The sequence below is a fragment of the Chanodichthys erythropterus genome, chromosome 1 (assembly GCF_024489055.1).
Source record: "Chanodichthys erythropterus isolate Z2021 chromosome 1, ASM2448905v1, whole genome shotgun sequence".
Lineage (NCBI taxonomy): Eukaryota > Metazoa > Chordata > Actinopteri > Cypriniformes > Xenocyprididae > Chanodichthys > Chanodichthys erythropterus.
The window spans coordinates 1,998,987-2,021,122 of NC_090221.1; the positions used below are offsets into that span (position 1 = coordinate 1,998,987).

The 22,136-nt window shown below is 34.8% G+C and overlaps 1 protein-coding gene across 1 annotated transcript in view; it reads left to right on the forward strand.

Moving 5' to 3' along the window:
- Positions 1-22,136, forward strand: part of uvssa (UV-stimulated scaffold protein A) — a 35,844-nt gene that overhangs the window by 6,992 nt on the left and 6,716 nt on the right. Inside the window, exons 5-12 of the mRNA XM_067384897.1 lie at positions 791-1,111; positions 1,205-1,314; positions 2,270-2,398; positions 12,799-12,907; positions 19,096-19,297; positions 20,779-20,904; positions 21,226-21,409; positions 21,546-21,657. Of these exons, the coding sequence (XP_067240998.1) occupies positions 791-1,111; positions 1,205-1,314; positions 2,270-2,398; positions 12,799-12,907; positions 19,096-19,297; positions 20,779-20,904; positions 21,226-21,409; positions 21,546-21,657 (1,293 nt within the window). The remainder of the gene's footprint in view (positions 1-790; positions 1,112-1,204; positions 1,315-2,269; positions 2,399-12,798; positions 12,908-19,095; positions 19,298-20,778; positions 20,905-21,225; positions 21,410-21,545; positions 21,658-22,136) is intronic.

The window sequence follows — 22,136 nt, forward strand, 5'->3', positions numbered from 1 at the left end:
GTCAGTAAATTAAGAGAAAAAAGTCGTTAAATTAAGAGAAAAAATTCGTTAAATTATGAGAAAAATGTCGTTAAATTTAGAGAAAAAAGTCGAGATAAAATGTTGAGAATAAAGTCAGTAAATTACAAGAAAAAAGTCGTTAAATTACGAGAACAAATTCGTTAAATTATTAGAAAAATGTTGTTAAATTTCGAGAAAAAAGTCAAGATAAAATGTTGAGAATAAACTCGCTAAATTACGAGAAAAAAACTCGTTAAATTTAGAGAAAAAAGTCGAGATAAAATGTTGAAAATAAACTCGCTAAATTACGAGAAAAAAACTCGCTAAATTTAGAGAAAAAGTCGAGATAAAATGTTGAGAATAAAGTCATTAAATTACAAGAAAAAAGTTGTTAAATTACGAGAACAAACTTGCTAAATTTCAAGAAAAAAGTCGAGATAAAATGTTGAGAATAAACTCATTAAATTATGAGAAAAAAGTTGTTAAATTACGAGAACAAATTCGTTAAATTACGACTTTTTTCTCGTAATTTAACGAGTTTATTCTCAACATTTTATCTCAACTTTTTTCTCGAAATTTAACGAGTTTTTTCTCGAAATTTAACAATTTTAATCTCGAGATGGTTTTATTTTTTTATTATTGCTTGGCCCTAATCCTCTTCCGTAGAAAATAGCCAAAGAAGCTGGCATGGCATTAAAAAAACAACAAACAATATGTAATGATTGTGCAAACAACTGCACAGTGAAACTATGAGTATCTAAAACGCTTGTTTTCGCTCTCTTTCATTGAGAAATGACGAGTGGCATTGAAGAAACCTTGACTGAGATGAACAACTGCATAAAACTGCTTGCAACCGATGACTTAAACCTGTTTAACGAGGAAGCAGCAGTTTCTGATACGGGAGCCGAGGACAAATCTGACCAGCCCTGCTGCAGTAAAGACCTGAGCAATGAGCAGAACGGAAAGATGACAGAGAAGAAGAACGATGAAGGGCAAACAGACGAGTCTAGTGACGAGAGTGACACGGAGCAAGTTCCTGAAGAGGATGCGTTTCTCCGCAGCACTGGTTTAATGTCTTACAAATATCAGCTGGAGCTCGATGTGTGCACAGGTGCGTCTGACTGATCGTGTTCGTAGCCGGCCTGATGATATTGGAGCTCATTTTGGAAGGTTTTGTGAATAACCATCTGAATCATGTCCGCAGATTTACAAGTGAGAGAGACGGAGGAGAACGAGGCGTTAGTGAACACAGTGAGGGATCTCCATAGACTCGTCACAACCAGACACCTGCCTCAGGTGCAGTCCTGGATCCAGGTAAACCCTTCGACCTCACAAACGAATCGTTCATCCCCAAATGAAAAAGGAGATGTTTAGCAGAATGTCCAAGCTGCTCTCTTCCACAAATTGTTTTGTGCATTTGTTCAATTTAATATAATCAATCAAAGCAAAGTTGACCAATCACAACAGAATGGGCTGTCTGACCAATCAGAGCAGAGCAGGCTCTCAGAAAGGCGGGGTTTAAAGAGACTGAATCAAACTTTCAGACACTGTGAGAAAAGAGCTGATGCTGCAGTGTACATATTATGAGAAAATGAAAGTGTTTTTTGACCTTGGATGAGTGAAACCTATTGTAGGAGACCTGAAATAGCACTTTAAGTGCACTTTAACTTTTGTCTGTCTTGACTCAATTAAAACTACAACCTTTGGATTTTTCTTTCATACGTCTCATTAATTTACTTGTACAAAGTTGTTTATTGTGTGATATTAAAGGGTTAGTTCACCCAAAAATTAAAAAAAATGTCATTAATTACTCACCCTCATGTCGTTCCACACCCGTAAGACCTTTGTTCATCTTCAGAACACAAATTAAGATATTTTTGATGAAATCCGATGGCTCAGTGAGGCCTGAGCAATGACATTTCCTCTATCAAGATCCATTAATGTACTAAAAACATATTTAAATCAGTTCATGTGAGTACAGTGGTTCAATATTAATATTATCAAGCCACGAGAATATTTTTAGTGCGCCAATAAAAAAAAAAAAACTAACGACTTATATAGACTTATATAGTATTTTAATACATTAATGGATCTTGAGAGAGGAAATGTCATTGCTCAGGCCTCACTGAGCCATCAGATTTCATCAAAAATATCTTAATTTGTATTCTGAAGATGAATGAAGGTCTTACGGGTGTGGAACGACATGAGGGAGAGTAATTAATGACATTATTTTCATTTTTGGGTGAACTAACCCTTTGTTTTTTTACAGGTCTTTACAAAGGTAGGCGTTGAGGAAGAACTGATGAGGAGGGCCACTGAGTTAAAGAAGTCACTGGAGCACGCCTTGAGAAAACATGAGGATCTTCATATAGACTACAAGAACAGAGAGAGAAGAGTGGTGAGATTGCTCTTTCAGACAGATTTGTTTTTGCAGGCCTAGACTTTTTTTGCTCTGATTTTGATGGAAAATCTTCCATTTTAACAATATAAATGAGAGTTCACCCAAAAATGAAAACTCTGTCATCATTTACTCACCCTCAAGTAAATGAAGAAGCTCCAAAACTTTTTATTCTGAAAATATAAAAATGGATATGTGGTTATTTGTCAGTTTTACCACTTCTGAAATCATCAAACTTACCATAGATTATTCTGTGTTGAGTGAGTGTTGTAAGAATATGCATATTATAACACACTATGAAGCAGATGGATAGTATAACCATTCTGAACACAGCTGGAAAATCTCCAATAATGCATTATCCCCAGAAGAGGGCGCCCTTTCCTCACACATTACTGGAGTTTTGTCTAAATAATGTGCTTGGGAGCACACAAGTGTGCACCACGAGATGAGAACCGTTGAGAATATTTATGTAGTGTACATTTTTAGATTGCATGTTTTTGGTTGAACATCTTTGCACATGCTCATGGAGATTTGCTCACTCTAGGGTGGAATGGCACACAGCGAGCAGTTAGAAGACACATCATTATGACACATGTTATCCGTTTTTAACTGGGCGAAAAGAACAGACAGGGTAGAGAGAAAGGAGGGGCGTGACATTGACAAAGCACTTGACGGCACACCAGAGAGGTTTATCACACTCGATGACGACTTTCAATGCAAAAAGTCAGTGCTTTGTGATAAAGAATCAGCTAAAAGGCCTTTATCATAATTAGTTTTCCCTTTTACCCTTAAAAGCATTCCATTACTTTATTCCCTGTATCATTGCTCTGACATGGGAGAAATTGCTTTCAACTCCTGCTGACTGAGAAAGGTGTAAAATGACTATTTATAATTTTTGCCTTTATCACTTGATAATGAGTTTAAGATTCTAACAATAATAAACGATCTGTGTGAACTGACTTTGTATATCCACTAAAAATCACCAGCTGGTTAAAAGACATTCAGATGCTGATGAAGAAATGTGAAGCGCCTGCTTTGATGTTTTTATCTAATGCAATGACAGTCATACATTTGATCGTGACTTAAGTGATCAAAAACATTTTGGAAGCAACTAGCTGACCGTGTGACACTGCAGTTCAGTCTCTCTGTGTGGTTATAGTCATTTTAACTAATGCATGACAAAAAATGTGCTCAGTAACTCCCAGCACATGCAGGCCCATTATCCTGAATTACCCAGTGTTTATTCATCACCATGTTGATCACCATCACATGATATTATTTTTCATTGCATAAAAGAACTGACACCTTTTGGTTACTCATAATTGACCAATATGCATCACCCAGCATGGGCGTTTCTAGTAAACTCGTGTGAACATTCTGTACTCGCTGTACATCGACACAAAACCATCATTTTAATGTTGTATTTATGTTTTAATGCAGTTATCACACCTAATTAGCGAATAAACCAGTTTTATTGATTGCAATAAAGACAAAGCTAATGGGAACGTTTGAATAAAAAAAACGCGGTGTCTGTAATTAGACATGCACACGCAACATTTTTCCAGCACTTCAAATGTTATTTTTAATGTGATGACCAAAAACATTATTTGTTCATCCTTCTGAGATTATCTCCATTTGTAACACTGAACGTTTTGAGATGTAGGAAATTCAACATTTGATAGAAAACACTTTTATTTAAAAAATAAAAAAGGCATTAATTACCACTATAACCAGCAGATGGCGGCAGAGGACCATTTATTTACGTATGTCCTGTAATAGCCTATAGTTTTTGGCTCAGTTTTGCTTTTGAATAAATATTAAACATTATAAAATCACTAGGTTTAAAAATACATTTTGTCAAGCTGAAGTTTGAAATACTCACAAAATCTCATGAAAAACAATAACTTTTCTTGTGAATGAATTACACAGAAAGGGAGCACCGCGCTTTCCTTTTATAATCACTGAAGCTGTCAGTCAGTGCAGCGCTTCAGCACACTTGTGAAAACTCACATTTTATTCAACAAATCTAACTAAAATGCACAACAAATCTTTAATGTACAATGTTTTAATGCTTTTTTTTCACATGAAAGTGTGAAAATTGATCGAATTGACTTTAGCCGAGGAGAACACTGAGACACGTCTTGAGTTTGAATAACTAAATTAACACTATGCCTCACTATTTAAGTGACTATATTCTAATTATAAACTAAATATTACACTATTGATGCTCAATACAACAACAAGTGACATTTCATCAGAAGTTTTCCAGCTGTCTTATTTTATTGCGGACGTTCTAAAGAACTCTTTGTGCATGTAGTCCATTAAACACAGTGTTGGTAGTAACTGTATCACATAAACAGATTCCAAAAAATTAGTACTTGTAATTAGATTATATTGCATTTTAAAATGCTCGTAATCAGATTACAATTACTTTTTATGGATTACATGATTACGTATTATTCAAACAATGGCAGAAAATTATAAACCCCTTTAGATTTTAAAGTTGGGTCAAAAGAAATCAAAAAGTAGTTAGAATATATTACCTAGAATGTAATCTAGATTACATTACTAACTACAATTTTCTTCATGTAATTTGTAATCGGTAACTTCAATTTGCAAGTAACCGGCCAGCACTGATTAAACGTTAAACGCAGTTTAAAAGCTTTCAATACTGTACATGTTCCCGCACTTGCACAATATTCACCAAAATTGGCTCAGATCATGCTGGCAAAAAGTTATTAAAATCTTTTTGATAAACCCAACCGTTCTCGAATAACGCGCAAAGGAATTGGATGAAGAGCATGCCAAATTGGATGCGAGACTATATCTCCGCAACGCTTTAGCAAATTGAGTCGAAATTTGGTACATGTCATAACAAGTATGACTTGAGGCTATATGCAGAATTTTGGCACAGCGCCCCCTACTGTTCTGGAGATATGAAAAATTGTTGTTTATGCTTAAAATTTTTTAATATTTTGCCCGAAAATCATAAAAAATCTCTTTTAATTCAGTGCAGGATACTGAGTCGAATGATACCCAATTTTCCCATATCAGCCATGTTGAAACTCGGTATGTGTCATCAGGACCATACCCTGAAGGTACTTTCAGAAAAACACCACATTAATCCAAAGGACAACAATGTTGGTCAATATAAATTCCAGGGCAAAGATAATTACTGATAACAATTATAATGTTATATATATATATATATATATATATATATATATATATATATATATATATATATATATATATATATATATATATATATATATATATATATACATATGCAACATTATGTGCTTTCAAAATGGGATATGACAGGAAACTTCACTCCAGGCAGCCTAGAACGTGTCCTCGTGACAAAGCGCATTTCACTCTGTTCTTCGGTCAGCTTGCCCGCTAGTCCATACACCTGAGTTATTGGTTTGCCGTAATAATTTGCGAGACCTTCCCCGTAAGAGAGGAGATTAGCATATAAATAGCAGATGCACAGAGGACCATCACAGCTGAGTACATTTAATTTTTGGTTTATAAGATTGAATGGGTTTTTAAACGCATAGCTATCAAACTTGGCCAAAGACAAATGAAGTGTAGGGCTCAGTTGTCCGAGGCTATACCTCCTCAGCTCATTTTTTAAAAGGATAACAGACTTGCTTAAGGAGTGTGCCTGGCCGACGCTTCCCTGGGCACAAAGTAATTGAGATTGCTTACAGAGTTAATTAGACCGTACAAAATATATTGGAGGGCGCGAGGAGCACTTTAGCCCTGCTGGAATGTGTTTTTCCTCGTAAGTGGGGGACATTTAACCGGAAACTCATTATCTGGACTGGTCTCAGGGTAGAGGCCGGAGGCCACTGTGTGATCAATAGAGTTCACTGCAGATGTCTGCCTGCTGTCCGCTCACGGGACGACATTGTCTACAAATTCTACATTATTCTAATATGCGCATGTCTGCTGATGAGACTGTGTTATTATAGTTTTTATTATTCTATGGCAGCCCATTGAACCGAATGGTAAACAGTTGTGAAATTTGGCACGCAGATAGAGGACAGCCTAAACATTAACATCATTTGGAGTCTCTAACTCAATCCCTCTAGCGCCACCAACTGTCCAGATTTGCACTCACGTTTATGCAAATAACTTTTGAACCATAAAATTCTAAATTCTTTGGCTCAAGATGAAATTTCCCACCATTTTAAACAAAAACTACTTTTCAAACTTTTCCTAGACAGACATCTGATATTCACCAAAATCGGCTCAGATCATGCTGGCAAAAAGTTATTAACTTTTTGATTAACCCAATTGTTCTCGAATAATGTGCAAAAGGAATTGGATGAAGAGCATGCCAAATTGGATGCAAGGCTATATCTCCACAACGCTTCAGCGAATTGAGTCGAAATTTGGTGCATCTCATCACAAGCATGACTTGAGGCTATGTGCAGAACTTTGGCACAGTGCCACCTACTGATCAGGAGATATGAAAAATGTTATTTTTACTTATAATATCTGAATAGTTTGTCCAAAAATCATAAAACACTCTTTTAATTCAGTGCAGCATACAGTCGAATTTTTTGTTTTTTTTATGGTTTTAATTTTAGTTTAAGTTTAACTTATAATATCCCAGCATTTACATTTTTAAATGTTTTTTTATGTTGTTGATTTCACTATTTTATACCTATTATAAACTCTATAAAAGCATTGTAGAAAATACAGTAACACAAAAAGCACAAAACATTACATAAAATATTCGGTTATTGATAGTAGATAATTTGATATCACATAATTTAAATGTATACTAAATTACATTACTTTTTGATAAACCCATTACATAATTCTTTGACCGGTAATGGCATGTTTTAGTATCTAATCATTATGCTGATATCGTACTATGAAATAATCAAATTCTCTATATCTTTTGTATCATTCTTTGGAAACTTTCCTGGGCTACTTTACCTTATTGTCAGGGGTTTTGTTTTCCTTGCACACAAATCGTGGAGGAAGCCAAGAGAATGAGTGTTTTAAATGCAAAAGAGACACTTGGAGGTGGTCTTCTTCTTCAAATGTCAGCAACACCTGCGTCAGCAAAAACACACTCATTCTCAGCGTCCAAGAATTATAATCCTGCCTTTGCAGGTTGACAGTGCTGATTTTATCACAACAGAATTAAAGTGATTTAAACATAACACCTACAATTTCCATTGTGCAAGTATTTTTTAATGTACTTTAATCTATCAAGGAAGTAACTGCATTCAGTTAAATAAAGACAGGATGAATAAACAATCTGTTCTTCATCTGGTCGCAATAAGGCATAAAAAGGTCTAGGTGAGATTGAAATGATGTTTAGAGATTGTAATTAGCTGCAGATTGCAGAATGACTGATCAGTGTTTCAATTTAAGTAGAATGTTACCTTTTTTTTTTTTACGGGTTTTCCTGTTTCTCTGTTTCCCTGTGGACTCTATCAGCTGTGTTGTTTATATGTGTTAAATACTATGAAAAATGCTGAAGTCACTATGTAAACTCTCAAGTACCAACAGATTACAAGCAATATTATTAATTAAATTCAGAATATTGGAATTGAGTTAGAATTAATCAAATTAGTTCCTTAAAAGACAACCATTTAAAATGTGTAAAGTTAGCAAACAACATTACAGAAACGACATAAAAAGCAGAGTCAAACTGAACAAAACACTGATCACCATAGTGGTGATCAAACATGTTCAATAAAATCAACATCAACATCTAAATCTCTGTTAATTCTTGTGTTTCTCTTTCCTCCAGTGATTCTGCTTGTTATCATCAGGTGTCTTCAATGTTGGCAATAAAAAAATAAAGAGTTCTTAATTCACTGTCTATATGTTATTCAGATATCACATTTTACTTAAATTTTACTCATTGTTAGGAATTAATTTGAATAATTCTAACTCAATTCTATTTCTTGAATTTAGTTAATAATATTGCTTGTAATCTGTTGTCAAATTTTTGGGGTAGATATCGCGTAAGACTTTTTACAGTGTACAAATATTAGATTGGGCTTGAAAATGTGAAATGTAGGGATTATTTAATTTCATAGCCGCAGAAAATGCACAGATACGTGTGTGTCCATGCTTATTTCTGAACCAACGCCACCAGTGCACGTAATTGAGACCTCATGCAAAGACAGTTTATACCTCAATCTGGAATTGTCAACATAGCCTGCCTGCAATAATGAAAAATAAAAACCGAAAGCAAAGCAAGCTAGAATCTTTAGTACTTTATATTGAGGTCGTCACAGAGACAATTAGACAGAATAAATGGAAAAGGAACGCTGGAGTCGATCGCTTTAGCAGTGCCCTCAAAAAGGAAGGGCACACAGATTATATAAACCATTTTATACCAACGACCCCCATATTTAAAAACTGGCATTCTGTTATGCATTGTAGCGCACGGGCCGCTTAAGCACCTTTTGAGTAAATTAAAAGGCATAAATTCTGTTTAGCACTAATGCAGACGTCGTCTCCCCAGGCCTGAACGGAGGAGGGAGAAAAGAGCCTTGAGTTGCTTTTCACCTTTCATAAATTCCAGCCTGGGGATTTCTGTACCTTAAAAGAAAAAAAAAAAAATCATTTGCAGCCCGGTGGCTCATTGCTATTCAGTGTAGATTGATGGTGGTCATTTACCCGGCAGTGGAAGTTAAGTGCTGCTGTCACTCTTGAAGAGCATAATTGGGAGGTTCCACAGGTCAGTGGCAGTGACAGTTTTCTCTTTTGATTAGTGTTAGAGTGATAACAAAACTTACAGCGCCAGTGATGGATGAGACGGCGGGAGAGGGAATGAAGCTCACCTGCCGCCTGCTTACCATTCGTCTTCGGCACTTAAAGACACCCACAATATGATTATAGAGCTTTATTTTTTTAATTAGTTGTGTATGCTAAATCTTCACGTCTTTACCATTGAACATACTTAGAGTTGGTAACCCTGAACTTTGGCGTCTTAACTGTCCTGCATTATTTGTGGTACGGACACAGATTATAGGCCTCAAATATAGTGGTTGATCGATATGCTTTTTTTTTTAAAGACTAATAAAAATACCAGCTTGGTGGCTCATAATGCTTTCCCAATTTAATTGTTGCCAATAAGACATACATTGTTGCTTATACTGGCAGTCAAAGGTTTGGAATAATTAAGATTTTTTTTAATGTTTTTGAGGCTCTCGTGCTCACAAAGGCTGAATTTATTTGATCAAAAATACAGTAAAAATTGTGAAATATTATTGCAATCTAAAATATCTGTTTTCTGTTTTTATTATATTTTAAAATGTAATTAATTCCTGTGTTTAAAGCTGAATTTTTTAAGTCTTCACATTATCTTACAGAATCAAAATTATTTTGTATCATCTTTGTTGAATAATAATATTTATTTCTATTTTTTTTAAGATCTTCTATATTTTGAATGGTAGAATATCACAAAAATATGAAGCGGCACAACTGTTTTCATCATTGATAATAATCATAAATGATTCTTGAGAATCAAATCATCATATTAGAATGATTTCTGAAGGATCATGTGACACTGAGGACTGGAGTAATGATGCTGAAAATTCAGCTTTAATCAAAGAAAATAAATTACTTTTTAAAATTAAAATAGAAAACAGATATTTTAAATTGTAATAATATTTCATAATTTTTACTGTATTTATGAAGGGGGGAAAATGCATCTTGTTGAGCAGAGGAGACTTATTTCAAAAACATGAAGAAAAAAATCATAATTATTCCAAATTATTCAATTTTAAATGAGCACTTATTTTCAACAATATCTGCTCAAAATTTATTAAAATTAAAAAAAAAGTCTTGTCATAATGTATGAATTTTGTTAATATTTTTGAAATAAGGCTCTCGTGCTCACAAAGGCTGAATTTATTTGATCAAAAATACAGTAAAAATATTGAAATATTATTTCAATATAAAATATCTGTTTTCTGTTTTTTAATATATTGTAAAATGTAATTTATTCCTGTGATCAAAGCTGAATTTTTCAGTCTTTGGTGTCACATTATCTTACAGAATCAAAATTCTTTTGCAACATCCTTGTTGAATAAAAATTATATTTCTATTTTTTTAAGATCTTCTATATTTTGAATGGTAGAATATCACAAAAATATGAAGCGGCACAACTGTTTTCAGCATTGATAATAATCATAAATGATTCTTGAGCAGCAAATCATCATATTAGAATGATTTCTGAAGGATCACGTGACACTGAGGACTGGAGTAATGCTGCTGAAAATGCAGCTTTAATCACAGGAATAAATTACATTTTAAAATAGATTAAAATAGAAAACAGATATTTTAAATTGTAATAATATTTCATAATTTTTACTGTATTTTTGAAGGGGGGGGAAATGCATCTTGGTGAGCAGAGGAAACTTATTTCAAAAACATGAAAAAAAAAAAAATCATAATCATTCCAAATTGTTCAATTTTAAATGAGCGCTTATTTTCAACAATATCTACTCAAAATTTATTTTAAAAAAAGTCTTGTTCATAGTGTATGAATTTTGTTAATGTTTTTGAAATAAGGCTCTCGTGTTCACAAAGGCTGAATTTATTTGATCAAAAAACAGTAAAAATTGTGAAATATTATTTCAATATAAAATATCTGTTTTCCGTTTTTAATATATTGTAAAATGTAATTTATTCCTGTGATCAAAGCTGAATTTTTCAGTCTTTGGTGTCACACTATCTGACAGAATCAAAATTCTTTTGCAACATCCTTGTTGAATAAAAATTATATTTCCATTTTTTTAAGATCTTCTATATTTTGAATGGTAGAATATCACAAAAATATGAAGCGGCACAACTGTTTTCATCATTGATAATAATCATAAATGATTCTTGAGCAGCAAATCATCATATTAGAATGATTTCTGAAGGATCATGTGACACTGGAGTAATGATGCTGAAAATGCAGCTTTAATCACAGGAATAAATTACATTTTAAAATAGATTAAAATAGAAAACAGATATTTTAAATTGTAATAATATTTCATAATTTTTACTGTATTTATGAAGGGGGGGAAATGCATCTTGGTGAGCAGAGGAAACTTATTTCAAAAACATGAAAAAAAAAAATCATAATCATTCCAAATTGTTCAATTTTAAATGAGCGCTTATTTTCAACAATATCTACTCAAAATTTATTAAAAATGAAAAAAAAAAAAGTCTTGTTCATTGTGTTAATGTTTTTGAAATAAGGCTCTCATGCTCACAAAGGCTGAATTTATTTGATCAAAAATACAGTACAAAATTATGAAATATTATTATAATCTAAAACAGCTGTTTTACAATATATTCACATACAATTTTTAAATTGTAGTAATATTTCATAATTTTACAATATGTTTAAAGAATTCTTTCAGAAACATGAAAAAAAATCATAATTATTCCAAACTTTCTCCCACCAGAGTATTTTAAATGAGCGCTTATTTTAAACAATATCTGCTCAAAATTCACTGAAAATATTTTTAAATGCTCAAAAAATAGTAAAATCCTGTTCATGGTGTATGCATTTTGTAAAATCAAATCTGTGTCGAACCATGAGACGCATTAAAGCTTTCAGCTTACCTTGACCATAAATACACTTAAGATCAGAGAAAGCATGACTTCTCTTCTAGTCAAGGCTCTTAAAGCCTGGGTCTGGTTTGGTCTGGTCTCTTTAAGACGGGTTTATCTAGTGCTGGTGTTGAGCTGATCTCCTTACAGTGATTGCATGATGTGAAGACAGAACTGGAGAGTGAGACTCGTATCACCTCTCTTTTGTAGAACAGCCTGAACAAAGATGTAATCAGCTCAACCTAAGACTGAGACATAAGTGCGTATCCAGCAGTAGCTTTAGTTTATTTAGGGATTGTCCCATCATGTAGCCCCACTTTCTGAAACACTGCAAATTATTACGCTCTCCTTTTCGTGCTGACAGATGCTGGAAAATGTATTTAACATAACAAGCACTATTTTATATAGTCACAGTTAGCTGGGACAATACTCAGATAGACTATACCACTAGAAAAAAATTGGATGTGGTCGACTGGAAATTCTATTAAGGCTTTGAATTAAAATGGTAAGATGTCCCACGTTACTGCAGAGTTTGCCGTTCGCAGTGCTGTAAATCTCGGTTATATCCTGAGGCCACAGTGAATATCCCATCTGAGTGTTAATCAGCCGCCGGAGAATTACACACATCCTTTGTAAACTGTCACGCATTGTTTGGAGAACTACAAAAAAATAGTAAATGTTTTGCAACAGTAGTTTTTACAGCATGATGTTGTTGGAGTAAAGCGAGATAAAATAGACTTTACCATCTTTATTAAGTGTTATTTATTATAATGTCTTTTAACCGACTCTCTTTCTTTTCTCTGAGCTAGATGAGAGCTCCTGAGGACGGAGAGGATGACGACGAGGATGATTTTGTAGACGTGCCGGAGAAGGAGGGATACGAACCTCATATTCCTGAACATCTGCGGGCGGAGTACGGTGAGTTTGTTCAGGTGCATAATGCAATAAGACCAGTACAGGCTTTCTCGCTTAATCCAGATAATCTCTGGTAGGATATCGCCACACACTGCTTCAAAGCTGATATGAGCCTCTCGGGAAGCTTGTTTGTGGACTTACAGGCAGCAGGGGATGTTTAAATGTGGAATTAAGAGCGCAATGGTGAGTTTAGTTGAAAAGGTTTGCCGTCGAACGGTTCAAAGCACAAAAGGAGAGTTTGTTTTTTGGGTTAAGGTGTAAAGCGCTTGTGCTCAGAGTGACGTTCGACTTCTGATGATAGTCGTGCTTTTGAAAAGCTAGAAGTTTTACTTCAAAAATAGGGAATTTGACAATGAATTGAAACCCTCCTATTGCATTCAGGCCCATTTTGACCCAGGTACATACATTTAAAATAAAAAATTCAATCGTTTTTAGTATGAAGATGAAATTTTGAAAGTCTGTCGCGACTGTAAAATACACATTATTTGTTTTTTTTTCAAAAACTTTTAACAAAAAATGTAAGCGATATATTTTAAGCGAGTTTTGACCTGAAAGTGAACTGTGGCTTTATACATGAAATTATACTGATTTTATTTTAAAAATCTGTTAGTTAGATTGGTCTCAAATTAATTCTTTAAGATACATTTTGCCTCTTTCCTACACTAACACACAATTTTTTTCCTTCCCACTTGCACTGCATTAAGTTTACAAACACACACAATAATTCTGAAATTAAAATAAAATCACAAACAAATTAATGTGTTTGTAGAGCAAAAGTTCACCGACCAAATAGTCTTAATTTTTTTTAAAGAAAAAGTCCACATTTCACTCATTGCAGCATGAAAATCACATTCAATCTGTTTATTCTAATCATTTTTCAAATGAAATTAAAAGTTTATGCAAGTAAAATTAATATATATTTGAAATAATTTCAGAGTAAAATTGATGTTGTTTTGTTATAAAAAAAAGAATATGAAGATTTTTTTTCATACAATATAAGTTTCAAATGAATTTAATTCATTCCATAGAAGTCATTGGAGTTCATACTGATAATTCTCTTTTTATATATTCTCATAAATTCAATCTAATGATATATTTAAAAAAAGACTCATAAATATTGATAACAATATATAATTTCTTGCATCATACTGGTTTTCACTGGTTTGAAACAAATTAAATAAAAAAACAAAAAAAAATTTTTAACGAAGTAAAAACATGGTAACAATCAAAACCTTTTGTGCATTCACTCATTAATGAGGAGTTTCTGATTAGATACCATATGGTTTTTAGTCGAAAAATATTAAGTTATGACGTATAAGCTTACGTTCCACCGGGACCCGCAAATACAACAGGTTTATACAGTTTTTTAATACATTAGGAGGGTTAAATTGGAAAAATTATGGATTCATATCATATTCACAATATGTTGTATTATTATAAAGATGAATCTCATCAAATTTGTCAAGAACATTTATTTCCAGGTCACTACAAAATCAAAGGGAAAAAAATGAAATAATTTTTTTTTCTAAGACTGTGAAATCGGTTATTGTTTTGCATTTTGACATTTTATGACAATTAAGCACTTTAAAAAAGATAAACATAAATTGCAAAGTATTTACACATCATGATAATATTAGGTATTTGTTGTGCTGCCGTTGTTGATTTATAAGTACAAAAATTCATTTGTACCGCATTACAGTAATATGAATCACCATTTAAGAATAATTTGGTGTGAAATTATTCTTAAATTAATTATTAATTATTCCCTGAGCGCGCAATAATATCACATCCACTGTAAAACAGCTGCACATTTAATAAACTCTGGTATCTTTTTGAAAGGTAATAAAATGCTTTAAGCCTTGTTTAAATCAATTATAACCTGAGGCCGCCAATACAAATCTGTTTTGACAGCTGACTGTTTGTACATGCAGAAGATTCTTGTCCATCTGGGCAAGGACATCTCTATTGACAAGAAGCCACAGGCTAAAGACAGAGGTCAAGCTATAGGTCAGACACCAGCTAAATACCAAAGATTTATATTTGACCTCAAATCTTGTCTTACTGTCATGAAAATAATCGATTACAGTAGCTAATGGGATTCATGCAGTTTGGAAGTGGTTTAGTCATTTCTGAATTTTCCTGCTGATGTATGATGAACTCCACACCGGACAGTAATTATGGGATGTGATTTCAGCGCCCTATCCTGTTCTCTTTCTTCATTCGTTTCCTCTCAGCATCTCTAAGCAGGCACTAACTGAAGATTCATTAGGATATAATTTCTACAACTTCACAGAGCCAAGCTGCTTTCTGCAGTAAAGTATGTAATGATCAGTGCACTGGCCATGCCAAATTAACAATGCACTGCTGTTAATGAGCGCCCATTAGCTTAGAGCGGTAATTTACACCTGCCCCTGTGCGCTAAACTGTTCACAAACGAACCAGGGACGTGCTGAAGTTTAAAGGGGTCATGACATGGATTTTTTTATTGCTTTGAGGTTCACTTATTGGGCGCTATCATACACACGGTGCAATGCAACGGCAAGTGTTTTTTGCTAATTTCAGTTGTTTAAATAGCAAATGCACTCGCACCCATCTGTTCGCCCAAGGGCGTGCTGGTCTGAAAGCAAGGTGTATTTAGGTGCGTTGTTGGCGTGTTGCTATTTTGAGGCAACTGAAAACGACTGCATTACCGCAGTATTTTTTTTGTTATTTAAAGGGTGTGTTAGTTACACACAGACAAACATGACAAATACTAAAAATAAAAGGATTACAATTTAAAAGATTATTATTGTGTACATAAAGATAAAAATGCCTACATGACATAGGATAGTCAATGCATTTATCAGAATTACCTATTTGCAGTAATGATGAATGAAATCGGCTAATTATTTGTCCAATTGTGGCAATACACACGTCTATATTCCACTATGTTAATAGCGAATCTCCCATGGTGTGAGTGCAGCTGGCTTTTAAAGGGAATGGGAGAGGACACTCTGATTGCATGTTACACCCAAAACACACCCATGACTCATTAAGAGACTAGCTACAACCCTTTTAGACCATGCACCTCATGCACCGACCATTTTTTCCGTCGTTAAACTAATAAAAGTGGATTCGGACACGACCTAAGTGCACCTACATAATATATATGCATAAAAATAATTATTTTCAACCCTCGTTCTGAGCCTCTGTCTGAAATTATCTATTTTTAAGGTACTGCTCCTTTAAGACTTCTTGTCAGTAAACAGCACTGCACAGGAAACCGTATAAACGCCCACTCGCTATTGCATGCGAGTAAGTGTTTTGAAAACATTGTCCATATAAATTTACAGACATTAACGGACAAAACATTAATGATGTCAGATCCAATACAGTCGCAGCTTCATCTGTTTGCAAAAGTTTCTTTGCGAACTCTCCATTACACTGAGCCTCAATTACAAAACAATCTGCAGTCAAATGCTCTGAATAAACATATAATCCTCCGACGCAAGAATAGGCTATATGCACGGTTACTTCCTGGTTGTCGTTAAGCCAGCTCGGGCTGTTAGCTGTTCATTCTGTAGTCGCTGTACATCGACACAAAACCATCATTTTTTAATGTTGTATTCATATTTTAATGCAGTTATCACATTTACCTAATTTGCCAATAAACCAGTTTTATTGATTGCAATAAAGACGAAGCTAATGAGACGCCGTATCTGTAATTAGACACGCATTTTTTTCCCCTTCCCACTTCAAAATAAAAGTTTGTTCATCCTTCTGAGATTGTAAAACTGAATATTTAAAAATGTAGGAAATTCAACATTTGATATAAAACACTTATTTAAAACTAAAAAAGACAATAATTACCACTTTAACCAGCAGGTGGCGGCAAAGTAGCATTTATTAGCGCAAATATCAGCCATTTCCTCTAATCGTTTTTCACTTCATTTTTGACTAAATATTAAACATTATAAAATAACTAGGTTTAAAAATACATTTTGTCAATGTGAAGTATGAAATACTCAGAAAATCTCCTGAAAAACAATAACTTTTCTTGTGAATGAATGACAGAAAGCGAGCGCCGCTCTCTCTTTATAATCACAGCAGCTGTCAGTCAATGATTTCAGCACACTTTATTCAATTAATCTAACTAAAGTGCACAATAAATATTTAATTTCTGAAGCTTTTTTTTTTTAGTATGAAAACTGTATGAAAACTGATGGTCGAATTGAATTTAGCCGAGGTGAACGCTGAGGTACGTCTTTATTTATTTATTTTTATGCTGACTATTTAAGTGACTATATTCTGATTATAAACTAAGTATTTCACTACTGACGCTCAACACACCAGCACATGACATCACCGGAAGTTTTCCAGCTGGCCTATATTATTGCGGAAGTTCTAAAGAACGCTCCGTTCATAGAGTCCATTGTTGCCAAATGTGAGCCGTTAAGTAACTGAACGCTAGTGGGCGGGACCTATGGTGCATTGATGTATATCTATTGGTTGATGTCTTGCTCTGGAGGCGGGCATATGCAAATATATTTGCCTGTGTGACATCACAGGTCACCTAATATCAAAACGAGCTTGATTTAAGAAATGCTTTGTTCATAATAAGGAGAACATTTAAGTTCTGAAACTTGCATGATGTTTTGATAGTACGAAGACCTCTTATATGTCAAAAGATCAACAGTACTAGTAATGCTTGCCTTAGTGAACGTCACTAGCAATCTTGTACCACAGTGAATCCGATCTTTGAGACGCATGTATGTCATTTCTTTTCTATTGAATTAAATGCGAAAAGCAGTACGTTTTTTTTTTTTTTGGTGCACCACACGCAGAGGAATATAGATTGAAAATGGAAATTGTGCATTAAGAGCGCAACCATTCGCCGTATAATTTAAATACTCCTAAAACTGGACGTGGGAAATATAATTCTGATTTACTGCCAAGTTAACTCCATCATTTCAGATTTATCAATCAGCGCAAGTTAGCATCAGCTGTTTCATTTAATATTACATCAACCTGTCACAGGACTCCAGCTCATCTCTGGCTAATCTTTCCTTTTTTTTCCTTCTCAAAATCGCTCCGGCGCTCTCATCCATAGAGAAACCCTTTCATTCGAAAAGTATTTTGTCTGTTCCTCTCCTCCTTTCTCTCTCTCTCCTCGTTCCTTTCACAACAGAGCTTTTATCTATCCCTTTATCCCAGCGTTCCTGTCAGGACGTTATCTCTCTCAAAATTTACATTTTAATTACAAGGCCTGCTGAACTCAGGAAAATCAATAACGCCACCATTGGCAGCTCAACTCTATGTCTACTGCTGGGCCTCTCTATTTCCTCTTATTGATTTATCTCTTTAGCACCTGCAACTTTATTGCTTCAGACAAATAGCTACCATTTTGGTCAATTTGAACAGAAAAAGAAAGGATTTGGTCGTATTTCATGATTCCACACACTCGAGCGCCGCTATAATGCAGTGAGTCATTGAAAGGGAGTGAACCTGGATTAACTGTATACACCAGAGGATTGAGATTGGGATTGTAAGAATCCGGCCGTACGTTTCTCATCCTGTCCTTAACATATTTTCTTTGGAGTTTAACCCACTCTTTCTGCTGAACTGAACTAAGGCATCACTGTTACGTTAAGAGATCAGAATTAAATTTGCAGGGGGACGATAAAACAACAACAACACAATTCTCATAGTCTTAAACTGAAGGAGCGAACCTGAAACCTAAAACATCTGGGTTTTTTTACTTCTTTTTCTCAATTGCAAACTAAAGTTATGATGAGAAATGGGCTCAAATACATGAAAATGTGTCTGAAATAAAATAAAATACTTCAGGTATCTATCAAAACAGTATTTAATATCTTAAAAATACAAAAAATGCATGTAAAAAGTAATATATGTCAAATAAATGCTAGACAATAAGAACAGACCCGGGTCCTCATTCACCCACATGACCATTTGTCCATGTATAGTGGTCAGGTGTCTCTTAAATGGTCTTACGAGGAATTCACCGTACTTTAAAGTTTTAATCTGGGAAGCTTTAGGGTGAGTCTTAGATCTTTGTGTCACTCTTAAGTCCAGCTTAAGCCCCTGCACACTCCCGCAGGAACCCCCTCAGTCCACAGGTGGATGTTGTGGAAGATCACAGAGTAGATGCGGCATCATATTGTTCTTGTCATTCTTCTCGTTGTCTCTCACAGGACTTAATGAAACTCCCTCAACATCAACCTCTGAGGTCAAAGCAAAGCCGTCAAAACCTGTGGTCAAACGTCCGGTTCCTCTGGTGTCCTCCAGCCTCTCGCGACTCAAGAGGAAGATGAGTGATGAAGAGCAGGACCCCACCTGTGCGGCTGCAACGCTGCGTGTGCTCAGACAGAGGCTTGATGCTGCCCCGTCCACCAGGTGAGCATGCCCTGATTGATCAGTTAACACAGACTGATGGAAAAAAAATAATAGTATAGTGGAATATTACTATACTATGATCAAATGCTCAAAAGGATTAACAGAAGAGAATATTTTCAAATATTTTTAGTGAAATATAATAGAGAAAATATTGTATATATATGACATTTCAACTTGTGTTTCCTGTAACAGAGTTAAATTTGTAGCAGAAATACAGATTCTGTATTTTACGATTTAGAAAACATTTTATAATGTTTTTCATATTTTTATATTAAAGGTGCAATATGTACATTTTAAGAGGATCTATTGACAGAAATGCAATATTATATGTTTCCAGTGGTGTATGAAGACCTTACATAATGAACCGTTATATTTTTATTACCTTAGAATGAGCCATTTCTATCTACATACACCGCTTACATGTTAAGTCACTATTTTGCTCCGGCATGTTTCTACAGTAGCCCTAAATGGACAAACTGCTCTACAGAGTGTGTTTGCTTGACTGGCTACTCTCTGTCAAGTCAAGTCACCTTTATTTATATAGCGCTTTTTACAATGCAGATTTTGTCATAGCAGATTTACATTGATAACTGGTACATAATTTTGGCTGCACAGCAGCTCTGTTGTCTCAGCTGACGACATCTTTGTCCTGTGTTGGCCACCGTAGCTTCTCGATATTGCAATTCGCTACCTCACAGTTGTATGCCACTAAAATTTACGCACTGCACCTTTAAAATATTCATTAAATATAATGATCGCACTTTATTTTACAGTATCTGCACTTATGTGTACTTACAGTGTACTTACCTTAGAAAGTACTGGGTAATATAAGGAAACTACAGGGGTTTAAGGAAAGATTTAGTGGATGATTCAGGTTTAGTACCCAGTTATTGTAATTACTATTAAGTACATAGTATGTACATGCAAAACAGGACTGTAAAATAAAGTGTTGGAGATTTAAGGGTACGTTTACACAATAATGATGTACTAAAAACAGAAATGTTTTTGGCATATATACTGCTAACAGTGATTGTAAATTAATTGCCTAAATTATTACATTTTTAGCTAACTGCATTCTCTAAATTGTAATGTTGACATGCATTCTCTGTAAAGCTGCTTTGAAACGATATGTATCGTGAAAAGCGCTATACAAATAAATGTGAATTGAATTGAATTGAATATAGAAGACAACATTGTCAAAACAATCTCCGTTCACAAGAATCCGTAAAAATGACTAAAAATGCTGTATTCTGCCACTAGGCCAGTAGATGGCGATGTCACTTTGTAAATATACACACGTGCCTATAGACTGAACACGTAATACACATGCGCATGATGTCGACGTTTTCACAAATTCACGTTTTTGTCATTTACGCGGAGACGATAACGGTAAACCTGTTTTCAAAAGTATGTTTTCAGGCCCCAAAACGCATAAAAAGTTTTTCAGTTTTTAGTTGAAAATGGTGTTGTGTTTGTTTCAGTGTGTCTGAGCCCTCAGTGAGCAGCAGCGGTCAGAAGAAAGCCTCTGTTAAGGCCCCTGTCGTCCCGTTTGGTGTGGATCTTTACTACTGGGGAGAGGAGCAGCCCACCGCCGGCAAGATCATCAAGTACTAAAACATGCATTCATCAGTCTCTCATTGAAGAATGAATGGATTGTGTTATGTATGCTGTGAAGTGGCCACTAGAGAGCACCATTGTATGACTTCACATCAATTCCCAATTCCTGAAAACATTGATCTGGAGATTTACTGTTTGACATCGATTTATGTGTACAATATAGAGTTTTCATGGAATACCTGGAAATATCAGGAAATCATAATTTTGTGTCATTGGAAATCAATGACAGTCATGCAAAAAGAAGAAGGCAATTTCTTTATGATGATTGGATGTGTGTTTTCAGTAAGAGCTGGTTTTTCTCTGGTTTTTAGGAGCACATCACAGCACCAGTTCTGGGTGCCTCACGAGGTGGAGGAAGAAGTTGAAAACAAGGAGCTGTCTGCAGAGATGAAGTCGAGATATATCACATTCGCTGGGAAATTCAAACCTGTGGAGCACAAGTGCAAAGCACCAATGCCAGATGGATCTTTGTGTGAACGTCAAGATAGAGTAAAGGTCAGAAGAGCAACAGCAGTGCTAATGTCCTAATTTTTGTTTGGTAGAATGGTAGAAAATTATTCTTACTCTGTGGTGTGAATTAATATACATGAGCAGGATTAAACTACTGAAATTAAATGGGATGTAATTTCAGTGCCCGTTCCATGGACGCATTATCCCTCGGGATGAGCTGGGCAGGCCTGTTAACCCAGAAGATGCACTGCGATTGGAGAAGGAGAAGAGGAAACGTGAGGAGGAGCAGCCAGGTTAGAAAATTCATGCTATGTGCTTTTAAGGATGTTCACTTCAAAACTGATAATTTACTCTCCTCCATGTCATCCAAGATGTTCATGTCTTTCTTTCTTCAGTCGAAAAGAAATGAAGGTTTTTGAGTTAAACATTCCAGGATTTTTCTCCAAATAGTGGACTTCACTGGGGTTCAACGGGTTGAAGGTCCAAATGTCAGTTTCAGTGCAGCTTCAAAGAGCTCTACATGATCCCAGACGAGGAATAAGAGTCTCATCTAGAGAAACCAACCATTTTCTAAAAAAAAAAAAAAAACATTTATATACTTTTTAACTACAAATGCTCGTCTTGCACTGCTCTGTGATGCTCCACGCATGACGTAATCATGTTGGAAAGGTTGTAGGTGGACTGAAACTGACATTTGGACCTTCAACCTGTTGAACCCCAGTGAAGTCCACTATTTGGAGAAAAATCCTGGAATGTTTTCCTCAAAAACCTT